This window comes from Barbus barbus, assembly GCF_936440315.1.
Source record: "Barbus barbus genome assembly, chromosome: 2".
NCBI lineage: Eukaryota > Metazoa > Chordata > Actinopteri > Cypriniformes > Cyprinidae > Barbus > Barbus barbus.
The window spans coordinates 13,380,307-13,407,300 of record NC_136730.1 but is presented as its reverse complement, the minus strand read 5'-3'; the positions used below and the strand labels follow the sequence as shown (position 1 = coordinate 13,407,300).

The following is a 26,994-nucleotide window of genomic DNA, read 5'->3' as shown; positions in this document are numbered from 1 at the left end:
CTGTGTTCATATATTTAAGTAAAGAGTGATTATTTTAATAAGTACCGTGTTTTCTTAACACTTTATTTCTTTTGTTCAAATCTTTTAACAGTTACACGATTAAAACTGATCTAGAAAAACTGAGCGACCACATCGCTACGTTAAATTCTGTAAAATGTTTAGCTGGTCGCAGTGCCATGGACGTAATGCCTCATCTGCAGTCGTTCTAGATGCACATTTAATACTGAATTAGCAGCGCTCTTACTGCATGACTTCAGTGGCGCCGGTGCAACTATAGCTTAAAGAGATTAAAATACGGGTACACAAGTTAACAGGTTGAAGTATCAACACTTTACAATAAGGTTCATTAGTTAACATGAGATAAGAATGAACAATACTTCCACAGCATTTATTAATCTTAGTTCGTTAATTTCAGCATTTACTAATGCATTATTAAAATTATTAAAAGTTGTGTTTGTAAACATTGATGCACTGTGAACTAACATGAACAATGAACGACTGTATTTTTATTCACATTAACAAAGATTAATAAATTGTGTAATGTATTGTTAATACATTAATGTTAACAAATGACATCATATTGTAAAGTGTTACATTAATATTTATTCATCATACTGTTGAACTTGACAGTATTTTCTCTCGTTATTTCATAGCAGCTCCAAAGACCGAGAAAGCCAGAGTCTTGTGCCCTGCGTTTATCAGTATCCGTATGTTTGTTCAAAAACTCAAAGTAACAAATTAATTTGACTTTTTTCCTCCCCAAGGTTTCTGTAGATATCGCGATATATCAATATCGTGAATTCTTATGTCCACAATAATCATGATATGAAAAATCTAATATCGTGACAGCCCTAATAGAGAGCAAAGATTAACTTTGGATATCTACTAGTTGGAAGGATGACACTTAATGAGCATTTTGTGTCTGTAATATTTGAAAGCAATAAGTTATATGTGTTATATGGTTAAAGTCACTGTGGTAGAAGTTTCTATTCATAGTTATCTGAATTGGATGAGATAAGACTGTGTACTGGAAAATAGTCAAGAAAACACAACATTCTGTTGAATTGATTTTGTGAACATAGCTGATTCTTTTGAATCAGAACCACACAGTGCCACCAGATTCAAATGACTCTTATGAACTGATTCTTTTCAGTGAATCAAAACCATACATCTTAACCAGTTTAGTTTGATTCATGAACAAATGATTCCTATGAGCTGGCTCTTTTTAGTTAATCAAACCACTCAGCACAACCAGTTTAATCTGGACTATCTTAACTAATGTTTAGTCTTATTCATGAACAAATTACTCTTATGAGCCTGTACTTTTCAGGGTATCAGAAATATACAGTGTAATCAATTTGTTCCAATTAATGAAGGAATGCCTCTTATGAGCTGGTACTTTTTTTTTTAGTGAATCAAAGCCATACAGCTTATCTAAGTTAGTTTGATTCATAAACAAATTACTCCTTTGAGCTGCTACTTTTCAATTAATCAAAACCACATAGCACAACCAGTTCTGAGCTAATCTGAATTAGCTGAACTAGTTTAGTCTGATTCATCAACAAATTACTTTTATAAGCTGGTTCTCTTCAGTGAATCAAAACCACATAGTGAAACCAATTTAGTCTGATTAAAGACTCTTATGGGCTGATTCTTTTAAATAAATCAAAACCATAGAGCTTAATCAATTTACTTTGATTCATAAACAAATGAGTCCTGTGAGCTGCTGCTTTTTAGTGAATCAGAACCCCACAGCACAAGTGTTTTAGTCCAAGTTCCAGTGAATCAAAAATCATAAATCTGAACTAAGTTAGTCTAATTCACGAACAATGACTCTCATGAGCCAGTTCTTTTCAGTGACTAAAACCCTTGCAGCTTTAACCAATTTAGATTCACTAACAAATGACTCTTATGAGCCGATTCTTTGAATGAATCACTCACAAGCCGACAAGTTACCAGTTGAATGACTGAATCAATATCCGACTAACTTTCTGAACTGCAGGTTATCATTACTTTCAATGATGTCAGTCTGAAATTTAACTGTTTTGTGAACTTAAGGTTTGTGAAACTTAAATCACCATCATTACTGAGTGGTTGGTCATATGACAATGTGTAGTTAAATATAATTTTGATTTTAAATGATAATTTAATAAAATACATGTTTATGCTATTTACATTATACTTTATTCAAAATACAGCTGCGCCTCTTGACCTTAATACTTAAGTTATCAGAGCTTTAAAAAGTTAGTTGGCATTTTAGACTGTGAGATCTTTTGTGAATTATTACCAAAGAGACACAACCTGACATTTGTTCCTGATTGTTGAGTTCCCCCACCCCCTAACACTGTTCATTTGGTCACAGCGATATGTGTCTTGTGCAAACTCTTGAGAGCAGCAACAACAAAAGGTTAATGCGTCATATACGGCACACAGAGGTGTTCCTGCAAGTTTATGGCTCTTCTCTCGGTCTGTTGGTCGAAAGCACTTAAGCTTCATCAGAGCTGTGAGGAACAAAAGGGATTTCAGGTTATTGAATAACGTGTCTTTGTGCAGTGGGCGTGTGGGTTTAAGGCTCTCGGACAGTCCTTCATTGGACTGTAATGCAGTTTAAGATGTTTGTGAGCATGTCTTTATTGCAGAGTTCACTGTAATCCACAGCATTCTGTGCCCTGTATACTCGCATATGGACGAATATGAGACGTACCTCTTCCTCTGCCAGACTGATTTTGCCTTGCTGATTTGGCACACTTGCTCTGTTCCCAAACTAGTAAACTCAAGTTGCTAATTTTCAATGTGAGGTGAAGTGAAGCAGGTTTTATGCAGCTTTATGGAATCAGTCAATCAATTTTATGTATGAGAGAGTGTGTATTTATTAAATTTAAAAAAATATAAATTAAATATTATACAAATTAGTTTTTTATTTTACGTTTTCAATCTAGTTATTACTATTCAGTTTTAGTCATCTTTGTACTTCAACTTATTTTCAGTTTCCCAGTTTGGTGAAATAACTTTATTTTTTTTGTCATTTTTATATATATATATATATATATATATTATTTATTTATTTATTTAAATTGCTGAAAACTGATTAGTAGTTTTATTTTAGCATATACACATGCACATATTTAACACACTGTTAGACATTTCAAAGGGTTTTTACAGTATCTTACTGGCAACACTGTTGTGGCGTTGTATACACGGTGTAGGGCAAATCGTGTCAATCCAAATGTAAGAAATGAGGAAAATAAAACAACCTCATAGAATGGCACCAAAGAGGCCGTTATGGCAAATACAGTAAAAAAAAAAAAAAAAATACAGTAAGTCTCTGTACGTGGGATCTGACGTCACAGAAAATTCCCATGATGCAAAGGGTATTACAGTTATTTACTTTAAAAGGAATTTGCAGTATTATACTGGGTGATATACAGTAAATAACTGCAGAAATTACAGAAATGTCTAACAGTGCACCTAACCAGATTTCATTCATTTTTCTGCTCATCACAAACGAGCCTCCATTATGAACAAGCCAGGAATGAAACAGCAGCTTTGAGACGCTCCAGCTTGTGGTCGGTGAAAGAATTTCCTCATCTCTATCGCTGTCTCTGGAGTGCAGGTGTCAGCCATAAGTTAACATGGTGCAGGCTGAAACAGAAACACAGACACAGTTAAATCAGGAAGTTCATCTGTATGGTGAAAAAAAGAAAGTGAGTTGTTGCCAAACGCTCTCATAAATCTAGATTGATCTGTTGAGTTTATTGCATAGCGCCTCGGCCCACCATGAAATGTAGATGTAATGCACCATTGTACAGTATTATCTCATTTCCTGCGTCGACTCTGAGGTTTAATGTGTCCATATTGCGCTGAGTTGTAAGTGATAGGCCATTAATGTCTGAATAATTCCTGCCAAGCAGACTAAATGTGATCTGTTCTGTTTGAATAGGAATGTTACTGTCAATTTGCACTTTCACTCCTTCGGCTCTTCATCATGGTCAGATACATTCCTTTATCAATTTTCAGTTTCATTTCAAGATAGTACTGGGCAGTATATGCATTAATATAGATGTAATTTTTTTTTGGAGAGCTTTTAAAAGCGTAAAATTCATATATATTTTTTTCTACATGAATTGGCCATGAAGAATGAATTTTGAAGATTCAAGATTTTTAGATTGCCCATAGCTCCCATCCTTTCAAATTAAATCTCATATTCTGTCTCTCTCTCTCTGAATTTCTCATCCTCTCAACAACAGTCGTTTATGAAATACAGCTTTGATATTCAAAATTTCTCTATAGGGAGAGAATTGTTAAAAACAAAAAATTGCAGATTTTTTGTTTTTTCATAGAAGTCTCTTATGTTCACCAAAGCTGTAACTTAGCAAAAAGGATTAAATGAAGCCTTTCCCCAATGCTAGATGTTGTCTAAGACTATATAGATGCTTCCTTCCAATGTTAATTATAGAAGACATTGTGAAATAATAATTAGCTGATTTTGTTTTACTTTTATCTCACTTGTCCTTTGCTAGAGGACAGCGGAAGTAAAAATTGGCACATCTTGCCCCGCTCTCTCCTGTGCTTGGCCGTGGACATTGACTATTCAGTATTTTATGACTTATACGGCTGCTCTTGTTTGCAATTTTTCACACTGAGCTTGGCAGCTGGTATATTGGCTTTGCTGTTCGGTGTGACCGTGCGGAACTGAATAACTTCAGATAGTGTCTGATTAAAAGTGTAAACAGAGCTGCGCTCGAGCTCTTATACAAGAGGCGCTGATATTTATTAAACAATAAGCTGCAGGAGGTGAAGCGTTACAGCAGTTTTACCACAGCTCAGGGCGAGCTGGGCAGTAAAACCACTGTAATGCGTCGCCTCCTGTGGCGTATTGCTGTTATTAAACAGCAGCAACAGCAATGTGAATTCATTAAAGAAATGGTTTAAAATTTGCTGAAAATGTACTCCCCCTCAGGCCATCCAAGATTAGTTTGTTTCTTACTCTGAACAGATTTGGAGAAATTTAGCATTACGTCACTTGCTCACCAATGGATCCTCTGCAGTGAATGGGTGCCGTCAGAATGAGAGTCCAAACAACTGATAAAAACATCACAATAATCCACAAGTAATTCACACCACTCCAGTCCATCAGTTAATGTCTTGTGAAGTGAAAAGCTATGTGTTTGTAAAAATCTAATTGATCGTTAAGGTGTTTTAACTTTAAACCTTCACTTTTGTTCAAAATATGAGTCTATAATCCATAATAACACTTCTTCCAGTGAAGGAAAAAAAAAAAAAAATCCATCTCCTGTTGTCCCCTCACATCAAAATCAACAACATATCTGTTCAGAACTGTTTTTGGCTTGCTTTATCTGTGCATATTTCTCTCTTGGATTTGTTTCTTACAAGCATGAAGCTTTTCACTTCACAATATTTTAACTGATGGACTGGACTGGAGTGGATTACTTGTGGATTATTGTGATGTTTTTATCAGCTTTTTGGACTCTCATTCTGACGGCACCCATTCACTGTAGAGCATCCATTGCTGAGCAAGTGATGTAACGCTAAACATCTCCAAATATGTTGATGAAGAAAGAAACTCATCTACATCTTGGATGGCCTGAGAGGGAGTACATTTACAGCAACTCTTCGTTTTTAGGTGAATTACGATTCCTTTAAACTGTTAGCATGACACACAGTGCTTTGAATGTAGAAGCTTTAAGCGTGGCTCGTCCGATCACATTTTAAAGCTGGAACAATTTGATTATGAATATTACACGGCTCTCTTGATTCTGATTTGACCACTTAACTGCATGACTGTTGCTGATGTTTCAATTTCAACTCAAATCGATATTTCATATCCATGCATTTATTTATTTATTAAGATGCATGTAATAAACATGAAAATGTACAATCATCCGGTCATTATCACAAAATGACATCACTTCTGGGTAATACAAGACCCTTGTTCTTCATGTCAGGGTTTGTTTTGATGGATAACTGTACTAGGGATGCTCCGATCAGGATTTTTGCAACCGATACGGAGTACCGATTTCTTGTCATGGTGATCGGCCGATGCCGATAAAGATGCTTCAAGCTTTATATAACATATGTAATAATGTTATATAAATAATCACAAAAATTATTCCTTATACAGTGAATTTTTATATTCCTTTAAAATGGTGTTTGTGCATAACATGTATATCAGGATACTCAATATAAGACAAAAATAAATGCAAACAAAATGTTTCTGATGCAACCCAAGGCAGAGATTGGCTAGGACTCGAGTCGCATTTTTATAGCCTTCAGACTGGACTTGACCTGAAATGACTCCAGACTTTACTCGACTCGAGGAAAAGGACTTGTGAATATTTAAAAGCAAATCGAGTCTTTTATCCTTAAATACTTATATAACTGATTTTCAAAAGGTGGACCTCATCCACACCCTGCCATCCATCCGGACCGCGAGCCGTAACAGCAGCACCATTTTAAGTGAGCAGCATATCAACAGCGGAGAGATTCACATAACAAGCGCTCAGGGTCGTTTATGGTAAATATCTTTCTGCGCTATATACTCTAAAGCTAAACACTCTTTATTCGAGCCCTTTCAACTCCGTGCGCTTTCTCTCTCTCTCCGGACGTGCGTCAGCACCAAGTTCAAGAGCTGCCACAGTTATTTTAACAACGACAGAAACATGGCGAGAGGCAAAATTATAGATTACTTTCACTAAAATAGAGCAGCAAAAAAAAAAAACAATGCTGCAAATATAGTTATTTTTCTTACTATCTATTTATCTATCATTTAGCATCATTAATCTATAAGTAGCCTATAGGGATGCAACGATTATAGATTTTGCTGGTACGATTATTGTCTGATGAATAATCACGGTTTTACGATTATGACGATTATTAGGCATTTATTCATTTCCCAACATTAATAATGTATAAAATCACATGAACACTCTTTAGATGTTAAAGTGTTATTTATTGCTGGCTTTTGAAACAGAAATAACACAGTAACCAACAATACAGCACAAAATAATAATAAACAACAAACAAAAGTCCATCTCTTCCATTAGAATTAAAAAGGTGACCGCTGCTCTGTAAACATCCATGACAGTATTTCTCTTTTGAAAATAATGAACGAAAGAACAATAGGTAGGTCCCGTTTGTTAACATTAGTTAAAGCAGGTTAACATTAACTAAAAATGTGCAATAGGTAATTGTTGCAGTAGTTAATATTCTTTGTTAATGTTGATTTAATAAAAAATACAACTATGTTAGTTAATGTTAGCTCCATTGAATTATATTAAGACAACTTTTGATTTTATAATGTATTATTAAAAGTTGTAATTAAGATAGCATTATTAATAAATGCAGTCATTGTTTTTTTCATGTTAACTAATGGAACTTGTGTTTCTGAACAATAATAACGAATCAGTCGTTGATATATAGATAGGCCCGCTGTTCTCTATTATAGATCAGTGGACGGGCCATGTTTTAGCTTAGAAAAAATGTTTGAAAATAAATAGCTCATCAAGTCTTTAAGTAAGAATTATTTGATGCTATTGTGAAGACTAAAGCGAATATAAATATCTAAATGACTGTGAGTGTGAAACATTATTTACACAGTTTTAGGAAAGTAGCAGCTGATTTGTTTACTGGGTTACCGGGGTAACGGCAGCGGCAGCGCCCTCTAGTGGCGAATGTGCATCATTCAGCGCGTCTTCACTTTAACTCGCTCCGCTTTTCTTCTCATCTGTGCTCATTTAAATTAAACCGTTGCCTTTTTAAAGTTCTTAAGTAATCATATGAGGCTGCATCGCAATTTTTCCATAAATAAACAGAATAAATTAATACGTTTGTTATAGGCTACTGTATAAGCTAGGCTGTTTTGTATTTTGTTTTGTATTCGCACTTGTGCTCCTAAATACATTTTCCAGTTCGCACACATCTATTTTTAGTCGCAAATGCGAGTGAAATGCTCGCACTGTGGAGCCCTGCACACTACTATCGACAGGCATTTCTTTGGTGGAAATAAAGCTTTGCTGTTTAGTCCCTCTGTCACTAATGTAATTAGTGTAGTAGCCTCCCTGTCTCTGATAAGCAGCGCGTCATTTGAAGCTGGTGCACCACTAGCGTGACTTTGTTTTCATTTTGCACAAGCTGCAACAGTTCAGCTCCGTGCAACAGAAACACTCGGTTTTGCGAAACCTTTACGATTAATTAACCGTGACGTTTTAAAGCGCGGTTAATCGCGGAACCGGTTAATCGCTGCATCCCTAGTAGCCTACATTTATATATATTTAGACACCAATATGGAGAAGTCTGATGTAACTTATAAGGTTTAATACTGTTCAATATAAGACTGAAGAGGAAAAAAGAAATAGAAACATTAAAATACTGAAAGAACAAAACGGAGTAGTTTGATCACGGTTATCCACGGGCGCTGCGGATAATAAGCGGGTCGGGTAATAAAAAATGCATTCTGATTATTTGCGGGTGGGTCGCGGGTGGATAAAATAAATCACAAATGATGCTATATTAACTACATTTTTCTAAAATAAATTTTTTCATTATGCAGATGATTTCATTTGTGTGTGTTCGCCTGATCGGGAAGTTGCAGTGACAGAAACGGTGACATTCCAGATAAAGTTTAAAAGGAGTAAAGCCTCTGTTAATGCTATTGGGTAGGCTAATATGGCCAAAGAAGATATTATGTTTTATTTATAAATTTTTCATAGAGCAGCCGCGATCAGCTCCGGTGCCCGTGCCGTAAAGCCTGGGCTCCGCAGACACGTGCAGTGATGCGCAGATCAGCTCTAACGTCACTGAATCTGCTGTTAAAAATGAACCACCCATTCATCATATCATCATGCAAAACATACACGAGACATAAATTTTTCATTGTTTCTCGAAATGTCATAGCATTTCCACACTGGCGATGACTTGCAGCATATGTCCCCACGTATCATATACGTCATCACGCGTTGACGTCATCAAATTTCGATCGGTTCGTGAGATCGGCCAAATGTATGAGTACCGATCGAGTCATAAAATGTGAATATCGGCCGATGCCAATCGATCGGAGCATCCCTAAACTGTACATTATCCCTGCATGTTTATGGTTATTGTCATGCATATGTGCGCTTTGGTATCTCCCTGTGTGTTTGAGCCAGTGTAGCAGAGTTGTTTTTTCACATCTGGATGGAAGCCACTTCAAATAGAGATTTGACATTGAGATGCGTGTCCTCCACTCAGCAGCAGCGCAAGCTCTTTTCTTGAAGCCTCGGGGCTTTCAGATGTGAAGAGCTGCTGCTTCATGCTTTCAGTTTGACCGGTTCTTTCAGAGAGGAGATTTGGGCTTCAGGGTTTCTCAGCACTTCACTGTGTCTTAGAATGTCTTCAATAAAGAAGGTTTCTCGCAAACGTTTCTGCACCAGAATTTGTATGCTGACTTTTATAGCCCATTTAAAGTCAACATGAAATCAAAACCTGATGGTATTTATACTGTACTTTCTTTATGCATATTTCTGGTCTTTTCACTCACTTCAAACACCTGCTTCTATCCCGTTATCAGTTCCCAATAATTTCACACAATTTTTTTCTTTCTCCTTTTAATGGGACACACTTATGAGGAGAAATACAATATTAAATAAGTAAAATGGATTGCAAATAGTTTCATATTGACTTCTAACTAGTCGTTTCCTTTTTGATATTGTGCCAAAAGTTTGGTATATTGTTCAGATGCAACTATAACATTATTATTATTATTATTATTATTATTATTATTATTATTATTATTAGTGGTTGGTGTTTAAATTAAAATAGTTCAGAGTATGGGTGTGCGATATATATCGACTGCGACGTAATTGTTGTTTTAACGATGTGCAATTTGACAATATCGAGTATTTTGCAAAAACCAAACAAAACACGAATAGGGTTAAACAGTGCGCGTGTGCATTTAGAGTGTTCTTTCACTGCATGATTCAGTCTATTAAAATGCATTAAGAATAATTGCAAAATTGAAGATATGGGGTCAGAAAATGTATATATTTACGTTTCATGCCGTTGCTTCCTTCAAAAATAAGCATAATTACAAATGTGATAGTTTATTGAACTGTGGTATAAAATCAATATGTTAATATTAAGAGACTTATGTTTTAGACACCATATTTCCTGTTTTTGCTCCATTTCGCAGACAAAAAATAATTCCAATCAGCTACAGCACTGTTTTGCGTCTCTGAGCAACATGAGTGCTTTGTTCCTGAATGAATCAACCATTAAATGATTCTGTTCAGTCGCAATTATTCACTTATTACCAGTGACTTTCTGCCACCTACTGGTGGTTTTAATTTCACATTTACTGTCTCTTTTCATTTTTAAAATAATGTTAATGTCTCTCTGAGCTGAATTAAATAGTGTGTAAATACATCTAAATGCCACTTCAGATGCAACTTCTGTTGATACTGGTTTCATTTGTTTGGTAACAACCTAAATGTGTATTATCTTAATTGACTGATTAAATGTAACAATTTGACTCAAAAGATGTACACTTTTAGAAAAAATTGCTTTATTAAAGGTGAAAATCAATTTAAACTTAAATAAAAAGATTAATTAATCACTGATGTGAACTGACCACACAGAATGAAGAATATCAAAAACTGCAGCTGTCCACAGTAGTCAGATATCAGCACAACACACTCTGCAAAATGTCATCTAATTATCGTTATCGAAAAAATAAAAATAACTATTGAGAGAATTTTTTTCCAATATCGCACACCCCTAGTTCAGAGGTATTTTGTCTGTCTGTCTATCTTCTTATTTAATAAAAATATTTATTTTTTAATGCATGTAAGTATTTAAAAAATACTATTAATTAAATATAATTCTTGTTGAAATATAAATATATTTTAATATTATTTACAATGTACAGAATATTTTATAATTTCATTTTATTAAAATATATTTTTTCTTTTGCATTTCTTCATTAAAATAGAATTGTTACAAATAATGTAATCTTTATTTGATGAAAATGCAAAAAAAAAAAAAAGAAATCTTTGAAGCCATCATAAACCATTGTTCTCTGCTGTTTTGGTCTGAATCTGGCCTGATTTATATGCTGCCGCTTTGAAATCCACATCAGGCACAAGTTTATTTTCTTTTATTCATTTTCTAATTACAGACTGTTTTTGAACAATGTTGGGCGCCACGAAGCAGGTAGCTCCTCTTCTCCCTCAACTTCCTGTCCTACTTTGTGGTTCAATACTAACCTCGTGTTGATATGGAATTTCCTCTATTCATAAGTCAGATTTTCCAAAGTTGTGCTTTTTCTTATTTTTAATGTCATCTCCCTTTACTCCTGCAGTCTATTAGATGTATTGTTCCCTCTGCGTCTGCCAGGGATGGAAATCTGACTTTGTAGGGGTATGGCTTACCGCACCATCCCACCGAGGGGCAGGCCTGGTTATTACAAATTGAGCTTTGTAACCCAATTACCTAAAAACAAAAAGTACAGCCTAAGTATACTTTCTATCAGTGGACGGGATGACCGGTTTCTTTGTATTATAGTCCTTTGGAATTGGATTGGAATAGCACTGTCGCTGCAGACGCAATTTCACTAAGCGGAGAATGAAAAGCCTCCATAATAAAGTAATGCAGAGGAAAACTGAACAGAGACACTCGGGTCTGCGACTGAATAGATGAGGTCTTGGGTTTAAGTGACAAGACAGCCCTCACCAGTAATGATGGTTTAACGTCACCACTTTGGAAGGCCGTAACATAGATTCTTCTCACAGTACAGTGCAGATTTAGGACGCTCTGATACAGACCTGAGTATGACTGATGTCAGAGTTTGATTTGGTTAGAGACTGACTTCTCTTTTGGGGAAAATGTGTTTAATTGTTATGTAACTGTCTCACACACAAAATAATTTAAATTAATTACAATTACTACAATTATATAAAAAAAATATATTAAGTTAATTAATTAATTTAGGATTTTTCAATGGCAGATAATGTGTTTCAGACTCTCTTCTCTTCTTGAGTCAATATCTCCATTAGTAAACATCTGCTGTAATACTCACGCTGCTGCTGTAAAAGACCAAAGCAATTAAACCAAGTGTGAAAAGACTCCGATAGCAAACTTTTTTGGAGTTGTGGATCATGTAGGGTTGTCATTATGGCCTGTTTGGGTTTCCTATCTGAACAGGATGCAGTGCTGGACGTTATCAGTGTGTTTAACAGGAATCTGAGGCCGATTGCTCCGAATTGCCCCGGGCTGCACTTTAACCCACAGCTGTAATAGTTTCCGTGTGGGTGTCGGTGTGCGTGTGTGCAGCGTGGCTCGATCTCTTCAGGAGGCTCTTCTCAGCGCTCTCTCTCTCCCCCTCTTATCTCTGCTGATTGTATTGCATTCCACTGTATTCTCTGAGAAGCGCTGTGGAGCAAGATAAGATTTTGATTGATTTGTTTTCCTATCCATCGAACACCAATCTGGCCTGTTTTAATGTCAGAAGTGTTTCACAAAAACATCGGATTCATGTCGTCTGGTTTCTAGCATCTTCAGATCTAGATTTAAACACTGACACATGTTTGTGTGAAAGCAGTGGCAAGACATACTCAATATAATAGATTAAGGCAACAGGAATATAGACTTAGATCACGGTATGATGAGATTTCTTTACATTTATGCAGGAAATTTAATAATAAAAAAGGTTTATTTATTAAATAATCATTTTATGCATATTGTGGATAAGCCAGTCAATGAAGTGGTATTAAAAGATTATTCTTTTTTTTTTTTCTAAATACAATATATTTAGGCGGTACTACTAAAGTCTTATAACACCACGAGAAGTTTATGCAGGAAATTCAATAGGAAAAGATATTCATCTATTAAATAATCATAATGTAAGGCTATTTTTAGATAATCCAGTGAATTAAATGACAAATGTTTAAGCTTTTTTTTCTAATTTTATTTTTGAAAGTGTTTTTATATCATCTCTGACTCTAAATTCTGGTTGGATGAGACACATTGAGATTTTATGTTACAGAATAAACGGACCGTCCTTGATCTTAACAGATCAGTAAACGCTGTTTGTATGCCATAAACTGGCAACTTTATGATCTTTTATTGAGTTATTATGTGGTGTTCGTGTCCATCATCCATGCAATAACCTGAAAAGTTGCTTCCTTATGATCGCTTATTAGATATGCATAGTCTGTGGGAAGAGAATGACCTTTTATTTTGACTTTTAAATAGAAATTAAGGGGGAAAAAACACTCATCTTGGATTCCTGTCATCACTGTAATGAGAGCTGCTTTCATATGATGGCCGATGGCTGATTTCATCTTTGTCCTTTGTTCATGTGCACTTATGCATCTACATCTGTTTTGGTTACAGTAGAATTAGTCCGTATTAAATGAATGTGATTTTGATGAAAGAAGCTTGAATGTAGTTAGAAGTTGCCCAGTGTTTTATGTTCAAGTCTCATATCTTTGCCACGGAGTGTCGACGACACCATCTTTAATAAAAACGTCTGAATGGCGAGTTGAGCTCCAGCTTTTATTTATTAGTTTCATAGGTACAATAGTATTTATTTATTTGTTTGCTTGTTCATTTATTTTGCATAGTAAGAAACATTGTTTATGATGTTCCATGATGCATACCAGAGTCTAGCTTTTTTATTTAGTTTATTTGTTATCATTTTAATAGACATTAACTTATTTACTATCTCATAGGTATGGTAGCATTTTATTTACTTTATTTGTTATTATTATTTTAATCACATTATTTTGTGTAGGGCTGTATACCTTGGAGAACCTGGCGATACGATACATACCTCGATACACAGGTCACGATTCGATACGTACCTCGATACAGAGCTGTCTCGATACGATTTGATACAATGTGACACGATTCGATACGATTCAATAAAAATACATGGGCCAGAGCCAATTAGTTAATGCTGAATACATTTACTCAACAAACAGAACTCTGCATTTTTCTTCAATTTATTGAAGACAAAAGTGCATTATAACAAAGTGCATTTTGCTTAAATATTTGCAACTTTAAGTGCTCTGATTAATTGTACACAAACTGTATTAACCTGGAAATTACCACAAGTCAACATTTAACTTTCCAAGGGTACAGTCTGAGCTCACACAAGCACAAAATCTTCTTCTTATTCTTAACTTCTTATTAAATCTTCTTATAATTCTTTTTTGACACCATGTACTGCCATAACATATTTCACTATGAAATCACTTAAATGCTACATCTTGCTTTAACATTTTCCATGAGTTTTTTTAAACTCGCGGGCGCCGCTGCGCCTCCTAATGGCTGGGCGGAGTATCGATACTAAGGGCTAGAATATCGATACTGTATCTTTTTTTTATTATATCGGTATGTATCTAAGAATCGATATTTTGAGCACACCCCTAATTTTGTGTTCATAGGTAATTTTATCATTTAAATTATTTTTTTTTATTTAATTTTTTTTTTTTTTATTAGCATAGTAAAAAAAAATCTTTTGATGTCCCATGATGCTTCCCAGAGTTCAGCTCCAGCTTATTTAATTTAATTTATTATTTTATTTTTATTTGTTAGATAGACAATAGACATTTACTGTTATTTACGATTTCATGGGTATTATATTATATTCATTTGTTATTTATTTTTGTTTATTTTCATTTTAATAATAGCAGTTTAGTATTTATTTATTTAATATAATATGAATTTACTGTTATTTCATAGGTGCGATAACTTTTTATTTACATTTTATTTATTATTATTTTAATAATAGAAATTTAGCGTGTTTAGTATTTTGGTATTCTCAGTTGCAATTATTTTAGTTTACTATAAATTTACTAAATTCATAATTAACATTTTATTTACTTTTTTTTTATTTTTTTTATTTACTATTGATTTACTAGTAAATGAATTTAATTTACTAGTGGTTTACTCCTTTCATTTATTTTCACTCTATTTAATTTTTTATTATTTTAGATGGTAAAGAACCTTGTTTGACTTCTTTTGAGGTCTCATAATGAGAGTTCAGCTGGACATGTGTGTTTGTCTTGAGGGAAGTCAGAGAGCGTCTGACAGCGCTGAAGTCTCAGCTTTGATTAGTCTCTGAGTGCGTCAGTAGATGTTAATGAGGAGACCTTGACCGGCTGCCTGGGCTCCCAGAATCCATAGCTATTAGCGTCCCGCTCCGGTGCTCTTTCTTCTCTGCGTGGAGCCGCTCAGCTGACAGGTGCTGGATGAGGCCGTCAATTATCAGAGCTGAATATCTGTGTCAAGCTCCATGAATCGACCCAATAAAGAGGGCAGTGACAGAAGCGTCCACCTCCACTCACCTTCATTACCTGCTGAGAGCATCCTTTGTGACAGACCCCCGCCGCCCCTCAGTGGGGCCGATTATTGGCCGGAATGATCCGATTCCCAGGCGTTGATGGACAAATCGTTGGCTTTTTATTAAAACTCAGAGGTTTGGTTTCTGAGGAGTGTTTGAGGTGAAAGAATTTTGTACGGTGTCTCCTGTTGGTGGAGTGGACAAGGAATAAATCATGAATGACTTTGGCATTAAATTAAATGGCTAAAACACTGATAATCCATTTATTTAATATGCTTATTGATTTTTATGAAGTGGTCATTTATTAAATTTAACTCGTTCTTTTCAGTGTAAACCCTGGATAGATTGGGACTTTTTTTATATAGAGCCTTATGAAACGGTTTAAGTCTTTTCTAAATTCCAATTTAAATTTCTCAAATTCCATTTTTTGCATTTTAATCTTTCTGGATTCCGTTTTAAGTTAAATTTTAGTAATAAAAAAGAATGTACATAACAACAGTTTATCAATAGTCTAACAAAAAAATACATTTTTAGGGACCTGTGAAAGTAGGGTTTTTTGTTTTTTGTTTTATTGTTATTTTATAAAAAAAAATTATTGAATTTATTTTTTTTCAGTTCTCAGTTAATTTTCTGGATTTCTTTTGAATTATTTCATTCAATTCTAATAATCAAAAAACATATCTAATTAACTAAAATCATGAAACCTGTGCAGTATTAATGATAAAATAAATTGCCCTATGGAATTTTTTTTTTTCCCAAAATTCTGTTTTAATTTTTATTAAATTCAGTTTTGTTTGCGTCATAATTTTTCTGCATTCTGTTTTAATGGTTAAATAAAAAATTAAGCAATAAAAACATCTTATTAATTGAAATAATAAATCCTAATGATTTTTTTTTTTCTTTTACATTTTGAGATTCGGATTTATGGTTAAATACAAATGAACTATCAATCAACAAGAGTTTTGTTTAAGGGATGATTATATATCTTTTTTCTAAATTGTGTCAGCAGTAATTCATCAAATGATGTAAAAAAAAAAAAGTGTTTTTTTTTGCACGATACAGATAGCATTCACACATGACCTGATTTGCATGATGATTACAATTTTTTTTTCTGGCCAAATGCATGTGCTCTTTTCTGCTGATGAGACCCATTGATCTCCAGAAGCAGACGTAGCTTTGGCACGTTCTCACGCTCTCATTCTGCCTCAAGGACATTTCTTGTTCTCAGTCAACAAGGCTTTTTCACAGTGATGCAGAGGAAGCTGCTTCATCTGCGTCATTGTGAGTGTTGCATAATGCTGATTTTGAATGTGGCACGCTGAAGTGTTTTCATGCGGTGAGGGAAAGCGTGCCAGTTCAGGCCCAGACCAGAGGCGTCCATCATACAGCGACAGCAGCGCTGAAATCTCCATTATTCACGTCCTCTCGCGAGCAGCCAGCAGATGACTCTCTGAACTGAACCAAATGAACTACTCACCGTCTTATGATGTTAGGAATAAACCTTTAATAGTGTTAGAAATGTGAGAGGTCTGACTTCTCAAATTAAATTCTTTATTCTTCACTTTGCTTTAGAGATGATAGTAATGTGTTTATGTACATTTGTTTTGTTTTTATTGTTTATTGCTTTTGAAAAGGCAAACAACTAAACTGTTTTTGAAAATAAATTTTGTCTTTGAGGAAGAATATTTTTTTCTTTTTTAAAATTAACGCTGTTTTTAATAACACAAATTTGTAAGTTATTTAGTATTTCATACGTACAATTACATTTTTATTTATTATTTTAATTGAAATTTAGTTTTAGTATCTCAGGTAGCATTACAATTTATTTATTTTATTTGTTTTTTATTTTATATTTTTATTTTATTGACCTAATTTTAATATTATGCACTTGAAGTTATTTAGCATTTCATAGGTAAGATTACATTGATTTATTTTATACATTTTATTTTTATTTAGATTTTAATATAACTTTACTGTTATGTATTATCTCAGATATTATTACATCTTTATTTACTTTTTTATTTTTTACTTTTTTTGCCATTTTATTCTATTTTTATTTATTTTTTTTACTTTGAGTTTTTTGTAGGTACAATTTATTTATTTATTTTTTTATTTTTTTAGCATAGTAAAAACATCTTTTGACTATGATTTGTGTTCATTTTCGACCCTTTTTTATATTTTGCATTTTTCAGTAAATGGCAACTAATTAAGTTGTATGTTTATGGCTGCTTGACTGTTATTTAATTTACATAATGTTATTTTTATTTATTTTTTATGCAGTTTTTTTTTTACTTTTTAAACAAATGTTGTTTGGGTGTAGTCCTGTGCATCACGCATGAGATATTAGAAAGTCTCCATCTGTTTTTGATGCTCACCAGCAGTGTGAAGAGCTCGGCCATCAAATCAGCCCTGAAACATGTTTAACATTTAGGAGGAATCGCTTCCCATTAAGTAGTGGAAAGAATTACCATTGTTTTACTTCGAAGTCCTTTTGAGTTAACAACTCTGGCAAATGTTCCAGCACAAATGGATGCTTTTAATTTTCTGTCCGGGATCTGTAGGGAAGGAGTCACACACACATGACTTTGATTCAGGCTGAGCAGTGATGCTGCTTATTCATCAGCAGATAAATCACACTCGCTCTGATGGGTTTAAGACGTTCTCTCCGGTCAGATGCTGATTAATCACGTCACAGGAACAACAACACCTCACATCACTCTCTGGCCCTGCACTTCACTGACGCTACGATATTAACATGCAAAAAAGTTTATAAAATCATATCAATTTATGTATGCATTATATAAAACTTGTAATGCATGAAACAAAAATTGATGTAAATAAACCCTTATTTTATGGAGTATTTATTTCAAATTCACCACAAAGTATTTGAATTTACTCTAAATTCACTAAAATGCATTTGCAAATGCAAATAACCCATTATCTGATGCAATATTTACCTCAAAATCACCACATACTATTTGAAAACAGTAAATGTTTTAACTTATTGTTTTTTTTGTATTGACACACTTGTATTAATTGGCTAAATGGGTACAGTTATCAGTCCGTGCATTAATCTTAAAATGCACATTTGCATATGCATATAGCAGCTGGTATGCTGCTTTATCAAAGTTGTTTGTGTTTTCAGCTTAGAGATTAATACAGTGTCTAATTGAAAGTGAGTTTTAATATCTTATGCACAACATTAATCCTCTCTTAAGAATATTGAAAGCATGTTTACTCCCAGCCAAGCCAAATGAACAGTGAATGTGCTAGGCCTAAGTGAATAAGTAGGCCTTATATGACTTTAAATGAGGGAGCAGCTTATTAGCAGATCACTCTTTACATGTTAGAAAAAGGAGAAATAAATTGCGTTATCTCAGCAGCTGCAATCTGAAACCAGTAAGTCAAGCGTGGCGTGTTATCAGAGCTGTGGACGGATTGAATCCGAGCTGTAATCTCACATCACATGCTCCAGTGGCGGGATGTGCTTCTCCATGTCAGATTTCATTCCCACGCTAATTACCATCCCGAACAAATCTGCCAATCAACCAACACTGTCATAATAACAGAGGAGTCATGAGAATCAGCTGTACGCCACAATCAATCAGTGCTGGTGAAGAATAAAAGATGGAAAAAGCTCCGCATTCGCAACACATTTGACTAACACGATATTCAACTGAACGATTCATTAGGAGCATAAATAGGGTCAATTATGACAACATGTTGACTTTAACATGGGCTCCCGTGCCAAGCAACTCTCCCGCTGTGTTTGAAGGGAAACGGAGCGCATTAACCTTCTTCTGCAGGAGAAGTCAAACATTCGTCTGTGAGTCGCTTTACTCTGATCCCGGCGTCTGCGTGTCACATTAGTACTCACTCTTTTTTTTCTCTTGCTGTTTGTCAACAATTCAAGCTTTACTTTCTCTTAGGGCTAAACGTGACTGCTTTCAATGTGCATCACATGACAGGGACTCGTTTGCTAAATGTAATTCAGTGATTTGGTTTACAGTGTAGAGATGAGTTCATGATGCAGTATATAGAGCAGGCCGATACTTGGACTGTGAGATTATTCCCATCAGCTGATAATCATTCACAGATTATAGAATTAACTGAGCTTTGCTATGGCCAATTAATAATAGTAATGATAATTTATCCTGGGGATGGGTGGCTGATGTAAATTCCAAAATTTCCATTTTCAGTGTGGGTTTTTTTATATGCTAATGAATGAAACCACATAATACTGAGTAAATATTGTTGAATAAATATTATGCAGTTTTTTTTTTTGTTTTTTTTTATATTATGTATTGTTTATTTAATTTCAGCAGTGTCCCATTTAGCATTAATAAATTGTCATATCCAAAATGTGTATTATTATTTATTCATTTATTTGGGAAAATTCAAATATTCTCAAAAAAAAAATCTAATATAATAAATATTATTTTGTGTGTGTGTATGTATGTGTGTATATATATGTATATATATGTGTGTGTGTGTGTGTGTGTGTGCGTGTGTGTATATATATTTATGTATGTATATGTATTTATTTATTTGTGTATGCATATATACAAGGTAAAATGTGGATAGATGGATTGATTGATTTACAGGTTTATTTATTGGCTTGTATAGCTTGACTGATGATTATTGTTCTCATGTAGAGCTTTTGTTGTGGTTTACTGGACTAATTCTCATGAGTGTGAGTGAATGATTACAGAATTTCAGTCTTTTGGATGAGCTGTTCCTTTTAAGGTTTTCTCATTCGAACCTTCTCGCTTTAGCTTCCTGTTATGGGCTGTAATGGAAAGCTGTCGAGTCCTGACGGAAAGCAGACTGGTGCTGTCATACAGCTGTGTGCATTTATCTGTGGGAATGAAGTGATTGTGTCTTGTTGTAATGTATTTGTTTAGGCTCGAGGACGTCGTGTGACGGCGCGATTGCAGCTTGAGTTCATTTCTCTGGAATCCTCCATTACAGACACGTCTGCTATCTGAATGTCAGCGCAGTCTAAATGTTTTCATTTGTCAACTGCCGTACGCAGAGCTGCAGATGGGAAAAGAGCATTGTGGGGGAAATGAGTAAATCCATCTCATGACCTAATTGGTGGCGTGTTTTTAGTAGCTTAAAAAGTCCTCCATTGCATGGTAACCTCTCAGAACACCTATAATACCTGTATTTATTGCCCACAATCATGAAAAACCTGTAGATATATCTGGGTATATTTCAAAAATGTAGGCCTGGAGGAGTCATTTCTGTGAGCTAAAATTGAAAGTCATGGAAACTTGCATTTTTCTTGCCTTTAACTTTTTGTGAGTGCAATCTCATCCAGTATATATATTTGTATTTTTAACTATTACTTCTCAATAGAAACAATAACATAAGTATATGCAATGTTGTTGTATTATATTATATACATTTTTTAATAATAATTAAATGTATAGATTGGTTTGTATACATTATTCATACATTGGCTATAAATTATTTATTAATTAAAAACCACTTAGTATGGCAACCAATTTTTTTTTTTTTTTTGGTAAATATATATTATGACCAGCAGTCATGGGAAAAAAAAAATATCTTGTAATTTTACAAATTTAACCCTGGAAGAGTAATTTTTATGTGTCAAATTTGAAAGTCATTAAAATTTCTATAGCAAATAAGCTTTTGTCTTGGTTACAACTTCCTCTTTGTGTGTGAAATTTTAGCTAGTATGATGACAAAACATTCATTTATTCACATTATTTACTGGCCATGCAGTATTTATTTATTCAAACCCCCTCAGAACGCTTTATATACCCTAGAGTACCAATGATACCATTTTTATAGCCCATAAACCCATATAAAAAAATTCTAAAGTCAAAATTTAAAGTTATGGAAATTTCTAGAGCGAGCTGCATTTTTCTTGTCTCTTTGTGAGTGCAATCTTATCCCGTATTCACATGCTTCAATTATCCAGTAATATAAGTGGGAAAGTTATGGAAATTCGTTGGTCAAAAGCTCTGGGAAAACTTTATAATAAAGATGCGCTTTGAGTGGTTTTGAATGAGAGCTTCTGCTTAAAGACTAAATGTAAGTGGTTGCTTTGGGGCAGAGAGACGCTCTTGTAATTTCGTTAATAACACTGATGTGCCTCGTCCTGGCATGTGAGGACCAATTTTGAGTTTGAACCGACCTTTAGTTCCTCTCCAAGTTTTACTTTTCTAATTCTGCCTCTATTCGTAGACGCCACTCAGTGGTATTTAAATCCAAATGCTAATGAACGGCCTCATCACATCAATGGCCATCATGGAATTTTTATAATGAGTCATAAAGTGCCTTAAGAATAAAGAAGTGACCTGGAGTCGGGATAATTACGGTCTGGCTAATGATGAAGTGTTCCCACAATCCTGACTGCTGCTGAGAAGTGTTCTCAGGCTTTGTCAGGTCAATCTAACCTGCTTATTGGCACAGTTTTTCTCTCACACCCTTATTACCCTTTCAGCCAGAGCCAGCGGAGCTGCAGTTTGGAGCACCTGGTTTTGTCTTCAATGATTGCAGGTTATTACTTGGTCCACAAATTATTCAACAGACTTGTAGGATATTGAATCTGAGAACGTAACTGGTTCTGGAGTTGTCTTTGTGGTGTCATTCATGCCAGATTTATGCCTTTAAGACACAATATACTCAATGCAGCAACAGATGGCATGAAAGTAGCACTTGTTATTCTCAGAATGGACAAATATCAACTGGTCTGACATTACTTGCATTGTGACTTGAGAGCAATATTTATAGACTTTTAGATTTTGAGTGATAATATATCAGACCTATAGGATATATTGGACACCCAGCACTGTAGTTATAAGAGCATCATTTTATTTATCTTTTTATTTCACCAAGTATTTTTAAAAGAATACATATTTTTATATGTTTGAAAATATAAATGATTTTTATACTAAATTTTATTTTAATTTTGTTGCTCTTGTTCGCTTACACTTGTCTATATAGACCACTTTATAGGACTGGCTAGAAATGGGTTCGTCAGGTCTTATGACTAGATGAAATGAAAGTAGTACTTACACAATTGTTATTTATCTCAAAATGGACAAATATCAACTGATCTATCATTATCACTAGTCATCTCAAGTCATACTGTAAGTAGAGTGATATTTTTTGACATTTCAGATATTTTTAGAAATATTATGAGTGATAATATATTGGACATTGGCCACTCAGCATTAGTTTTCAGGAACAGCTTTTTTTTAATTCATTTTTATTTACTTGTAGTATTTTCAAATAATTACATAATATTTTTATTATTATTTAATATTTTTCTTTATCTGTTTATTTATTTTTTATTTATTTTATTTATTTATTTTTGAAGAAGAAATTGCTTTAAAATAATAATTGTTGCTCTTGTACTTTTGCCTATATATATGTGTACGAACCACATTACAGGACTGGCCTAGAAATGGGTTAGTTGGGTCGTGTGACTCTGTGCTAGTGATGGTATCACCTTCCAGACTCCTCAGACAGGTCTTGTTCTGTAATCTTACCCATGTCACGATATCGCTTTTGATTCCATGATTGGTCTGTGGGACACTTTCCAACCTTCTCCTGTGTCTTAAGGCAGATTCGCTTGTTTGCGTTTCAGTTTGGCCCTTCAATTTGAAAATAAGTGTGTGTTCTGCCCATTCTTGTTTTTAGTTTCCAGGCTTTTAATCATTTTAATCATGTGCAATGAATAATTCATTACACAGTTCAGCCGTTATGATGTCTAAACCACTCATTAATACCCATTTTCTCTTTTTCAGATGCAGCAGCTGTTCTATGAGAATTACGAACCGAACAAGAAGGGCTACATCCGTGACCTCCACAACAGCAAGATCCACCGGGCCATAACCCTTCACCCCAACAAGAACCCGCCGTACCAGTATCGCCTGCACAGCTACATGCTGAGCCGCAAGATCGCGGAGCTGCGCCACCGCACCATCCAGCTCCACCGCGAGATCGTGCAGATGAGCCGCTACAGCAACACCGAGGTGCACAAGGAAGACCTCCAGCTGGGCATGCCTCCGTCCTTCATGCGCTTTCATCCCCACCAACGTGAGGAGGTGCTGGAATGGGAGTTCCTCACGGGCAAGTACATTTTCTCATCCTCAGATGGGCAGCCTCCGCGTCGAGGCATCGACTCCTCACAGAAGATGGCGCTGGACGACATCATCATGCAGGTTATGGAGATGATTAACGCCAACGCCAAGACGCGAGGAAGAGTCATCGACTTCAAAGAGATCCAGTACGGCTACCGAAGGGTCAACCCCATGTACGGGGCTGAGTACGTACTGGATCTCCTGCTGCTCTACAAGAAGCACAAGGGGAAGACCATGACGGTGCCCGTAAGGAGGCACGCCTATCTCCAACAGACCTTCAGTAAGATCCAGTTCCTGGAAGACGAGGAGATGGACGCCCGAGTCCTGGCTGCCAGGATCAATCAAGACTCTGACTCGCTGTCTTTCCTGTCCAACTCTCTCAAGATGCTCGTCCCGTTCAAGCTGAGCAGCCAAGCTGGCCTCGAACAACAAGAACCCAAAGAGAAGAAGATCAACATCCTCGTGCCCCTGGCGGGACGCTATGAGATCTTCATGCGCTTCATGGCCAACTTCGAGAAGATCTGCCTGATTCCCAACCAGAACGTCAAGTTGCTGATTCTGCTCTTTAGCACGGACAACAACACGGAGCGCATCAAGCAAATCGAGCTCATGAGGGAGTACCACATGAAGTATCCCAAAGCCGACATGGAGATAAAACCGGTTTCCGGACTCTTCTCCCGTGCTCTGGCCCTGGAGGTCGGCTCGGCCCACTTTACCAATGATTCCTTGCTCTTCTACTGTGACGTGGACTTACTGTTTACCCCCGACTTCTTGAGCAGATGTCGCGGGAACACCATACTGGGGGAGCAAACGTACTTTCCCATCATCTTCAGCCAGTACGACCCAAAGGTTGTCTACTCGGGCAAGGTGCCCAGCGACAACCACTACGTGTTCACCTCCAAAACGGGCTTGTGGAGACACTACGGTTTCGGGATTGTCTGCGTCTACAAAGGAGACTTGGCCAAAGCGGGTGGCTTTGATGTCTCCATCCAAGGTTGGGGACTGGAGGACGTGGACCTCTTTAACAAATTCGTCCAGTCCGGGATCAAGCTGTTCCGCAGCACGGACACCGGCATCGTACATGTCCACCACCCCGTGGTTTGCGACCCCAACCTCGATCCCAAGCAGTACAAAATGTGCCTGGGATCCAAAGCGTCCTCTCACGGCTCCACACAGCAACTGGCGGAGCTGTGGTTGGAGAAGAACGACCACGGCTTCCGAAAGATCTCGAACTCTAATAACGACTCAATGAGGACAGAATAGACCCGGCAAGTGCGCACACACCCACCCGTCTGTCTTCCTCTTTATGGTGTTTTTTAACTACCTTTATTTATTTTTTACAGAAAAGACTTCTGTGGATATATTTTGAAATAAGAACTCGTTTTGTAAACTGTACAGGAGCAGCGCGACACTTTCAGACTCAGATCTTTTTTTTTTAGCAGCGTAAGGAACATTGATCTATTTTACCAATCCAATACTGAGCATTATATTTATGGCACCTCACGTACAGACTGCTGTGGACCTCGCCGGAAAATGCGTTATGATGGAAGAGGGAGTTTGGACACGGACATGTGGTGTCTGGCAAACGGTAAATGTTTATTTGTGAATGTTTTCAGAGAGCTATGAACAAGTGATTCATTCTTGAGAAAGGGGATCTATAAAATAACAATCTTAATTGTGACAATTAAGGGCCATTGATCAAAAGTTGCTCCCTTTTTTTTGGCTTTCGGTTTGTTTTTCCAGTTTATTTGTCTGGGTGATCCATTGTAACACTGTTTTGTTTCCATTGATTTTGATTTATTTTTTATTGACTTCTGTGAATGAAACTGCTGGATGTAGATCTTTCCAACTCATTCCCACTGTCTAATTTATTGAACGTTCGGTCTCGTACGATATCGGGCTGAGGTTGTGTATATTAGAGATTTGTATAACCATATCAGTCATGGATAGTGTTTTTGTTCCTCTACGTTTTCCTCTCTCTATCTCGAATTGCTTTGATTACCAAAGACTTTTTTTTTGCACAGTTGCTGTAGGTGATTTTTGTTTGAGCGTGCTTGTGTATGTGTGCGTGCGTGGATGTCCGAATGCAAGACGGTGGAGCGGGAAAAGCGTTTGAATTGTACTGTTGGATGGCGGTACCGATGACCAGATTTCTATTCTACCTGGCTTTATGAACGTATGTCGACAACAAGCCACTTTGCAATCTATTTTCTTGTTTCATTTACTCCTGTTCATTATTTAATTTTTGATACGGTTGCATACAGGCCATTCTCCTGTGATTGAGCCATGCACTCCACAGAGGGAATCAGCCCAAATCGCCGCCTCGCCTTCTGAAACGAAGACCGATCTCCCACAGTAGTCTGTTTCTTTGTTTTTCGTTCTTTTCTGGGGCGTTTTCATACTTCAGTTCTCTGTTAGCCCCCATACAACTGGGACAAAACTTTTATATTTAATAAAATGGAAAATGTTTAACAAAATGCATCGTGTTTTGATTTCTATATCCAAAATGTGCCATGCCTTAAGGCCATTTTGTTTGCCTTTAAATTGCTTATTAGACCATCCAAATGCACACTTTTAAAGGAACGCTCCAGATTCAAAACAAGTTGAGATCTATTGGTAACTTCCAAACAGATGTTTACTGTAGTGCACTATGGATGTATATGTGACAAGAATTTCGGTGCAGAAAGTGCCTGCATGAATTATTCCATACAAAAATGTGTTATTTGATGTGTAATGTCATCTAAATCATCCTTTTAGCAGCAAAACAGCTTTTTAGCAGATGCTTTTATCCAAAGGATAAAAAATACATGAGTGAGCATTTTTCCTGAGAATCAAATCTCTGACACTAGTAAGCATGTTTGTGCAATTCTTGAGTTCTCCTTAAGTCCTTTACTGGTATCAATCTTGCGAAACTTGCCAGGTTTACCAGCTGTATGTCATCATGACAGGACAGAACGATTGGATTTAGCTTTGCATAAACAAGTCTTTCACACAACCTAAAATATTATGACGTCCATTGTGGTACATTACTGATTTTATATGAGTTGTGAAATGATGCTTTCAATAGCTCAACTTGATTCAAACCAAGAAAACAACTAGAGTATCTATTAAATCTCATGATGTGTTGCAAGCATTTTGACCCAGAGAGGATTTTCTTCTTCCCGAAAAAAAAAAAATTCCCCCACTTGTTGCACTGGTGTTTCTGTTCAAAAATTATCAGCGTACACAATTTTTCTTTTTTTAATTTATCATGATATATTATTACCGAATGTTGAGCTCAATCTTTTTATGAACTTGTTTTCTTTCAATTAGCACAGTTTTTGTTTCTTTTTGGAACCGACTGATTGTAGAGTTTATGCACCTCAGGTTTTGAGTGAATTTGCAAAAATTATTCACAAATAAAGTTTTTTCCCTTCCAAAAATAAGGTGTATTAACTCTGATCAATGAGGCCTATGATCAATCAGTTCCAAAAAGAAACACAAAACCTGTGCGAATTAAAAGAGAAGTTGACCGCGAGATTGAATTCAAGATTT

The 26,994-nt window shown here is 35.7% G+C and overlaps 1 protein-coding gene across 1 annotated transcript in view; it reads left to right on the top strand.

Annotated features, from left to right (window-relative positions):
• The window catches only part of LOC306883701 (chondroitin sulfate synthase 1-like), a 77,956-nt gene extending 51,332 nt beyond the window's left edge, over positions 1-26,624 (top strand). Inside the window, exon 3 of the mRNA XM_079439112.1 lies at positions 23,125-26,624. Coding sequence (XP_079295238.1) covers positions 23,125-24,723 — 1,599 coding nt within the window. The 3' untranslated portion in view covers positions 24,724-26,624. The remainder of the gene's footprint in view (positions 1-23,124) is intronic.
• Positions 26,625-26,994: the final 370 nt, after the last annotated feature.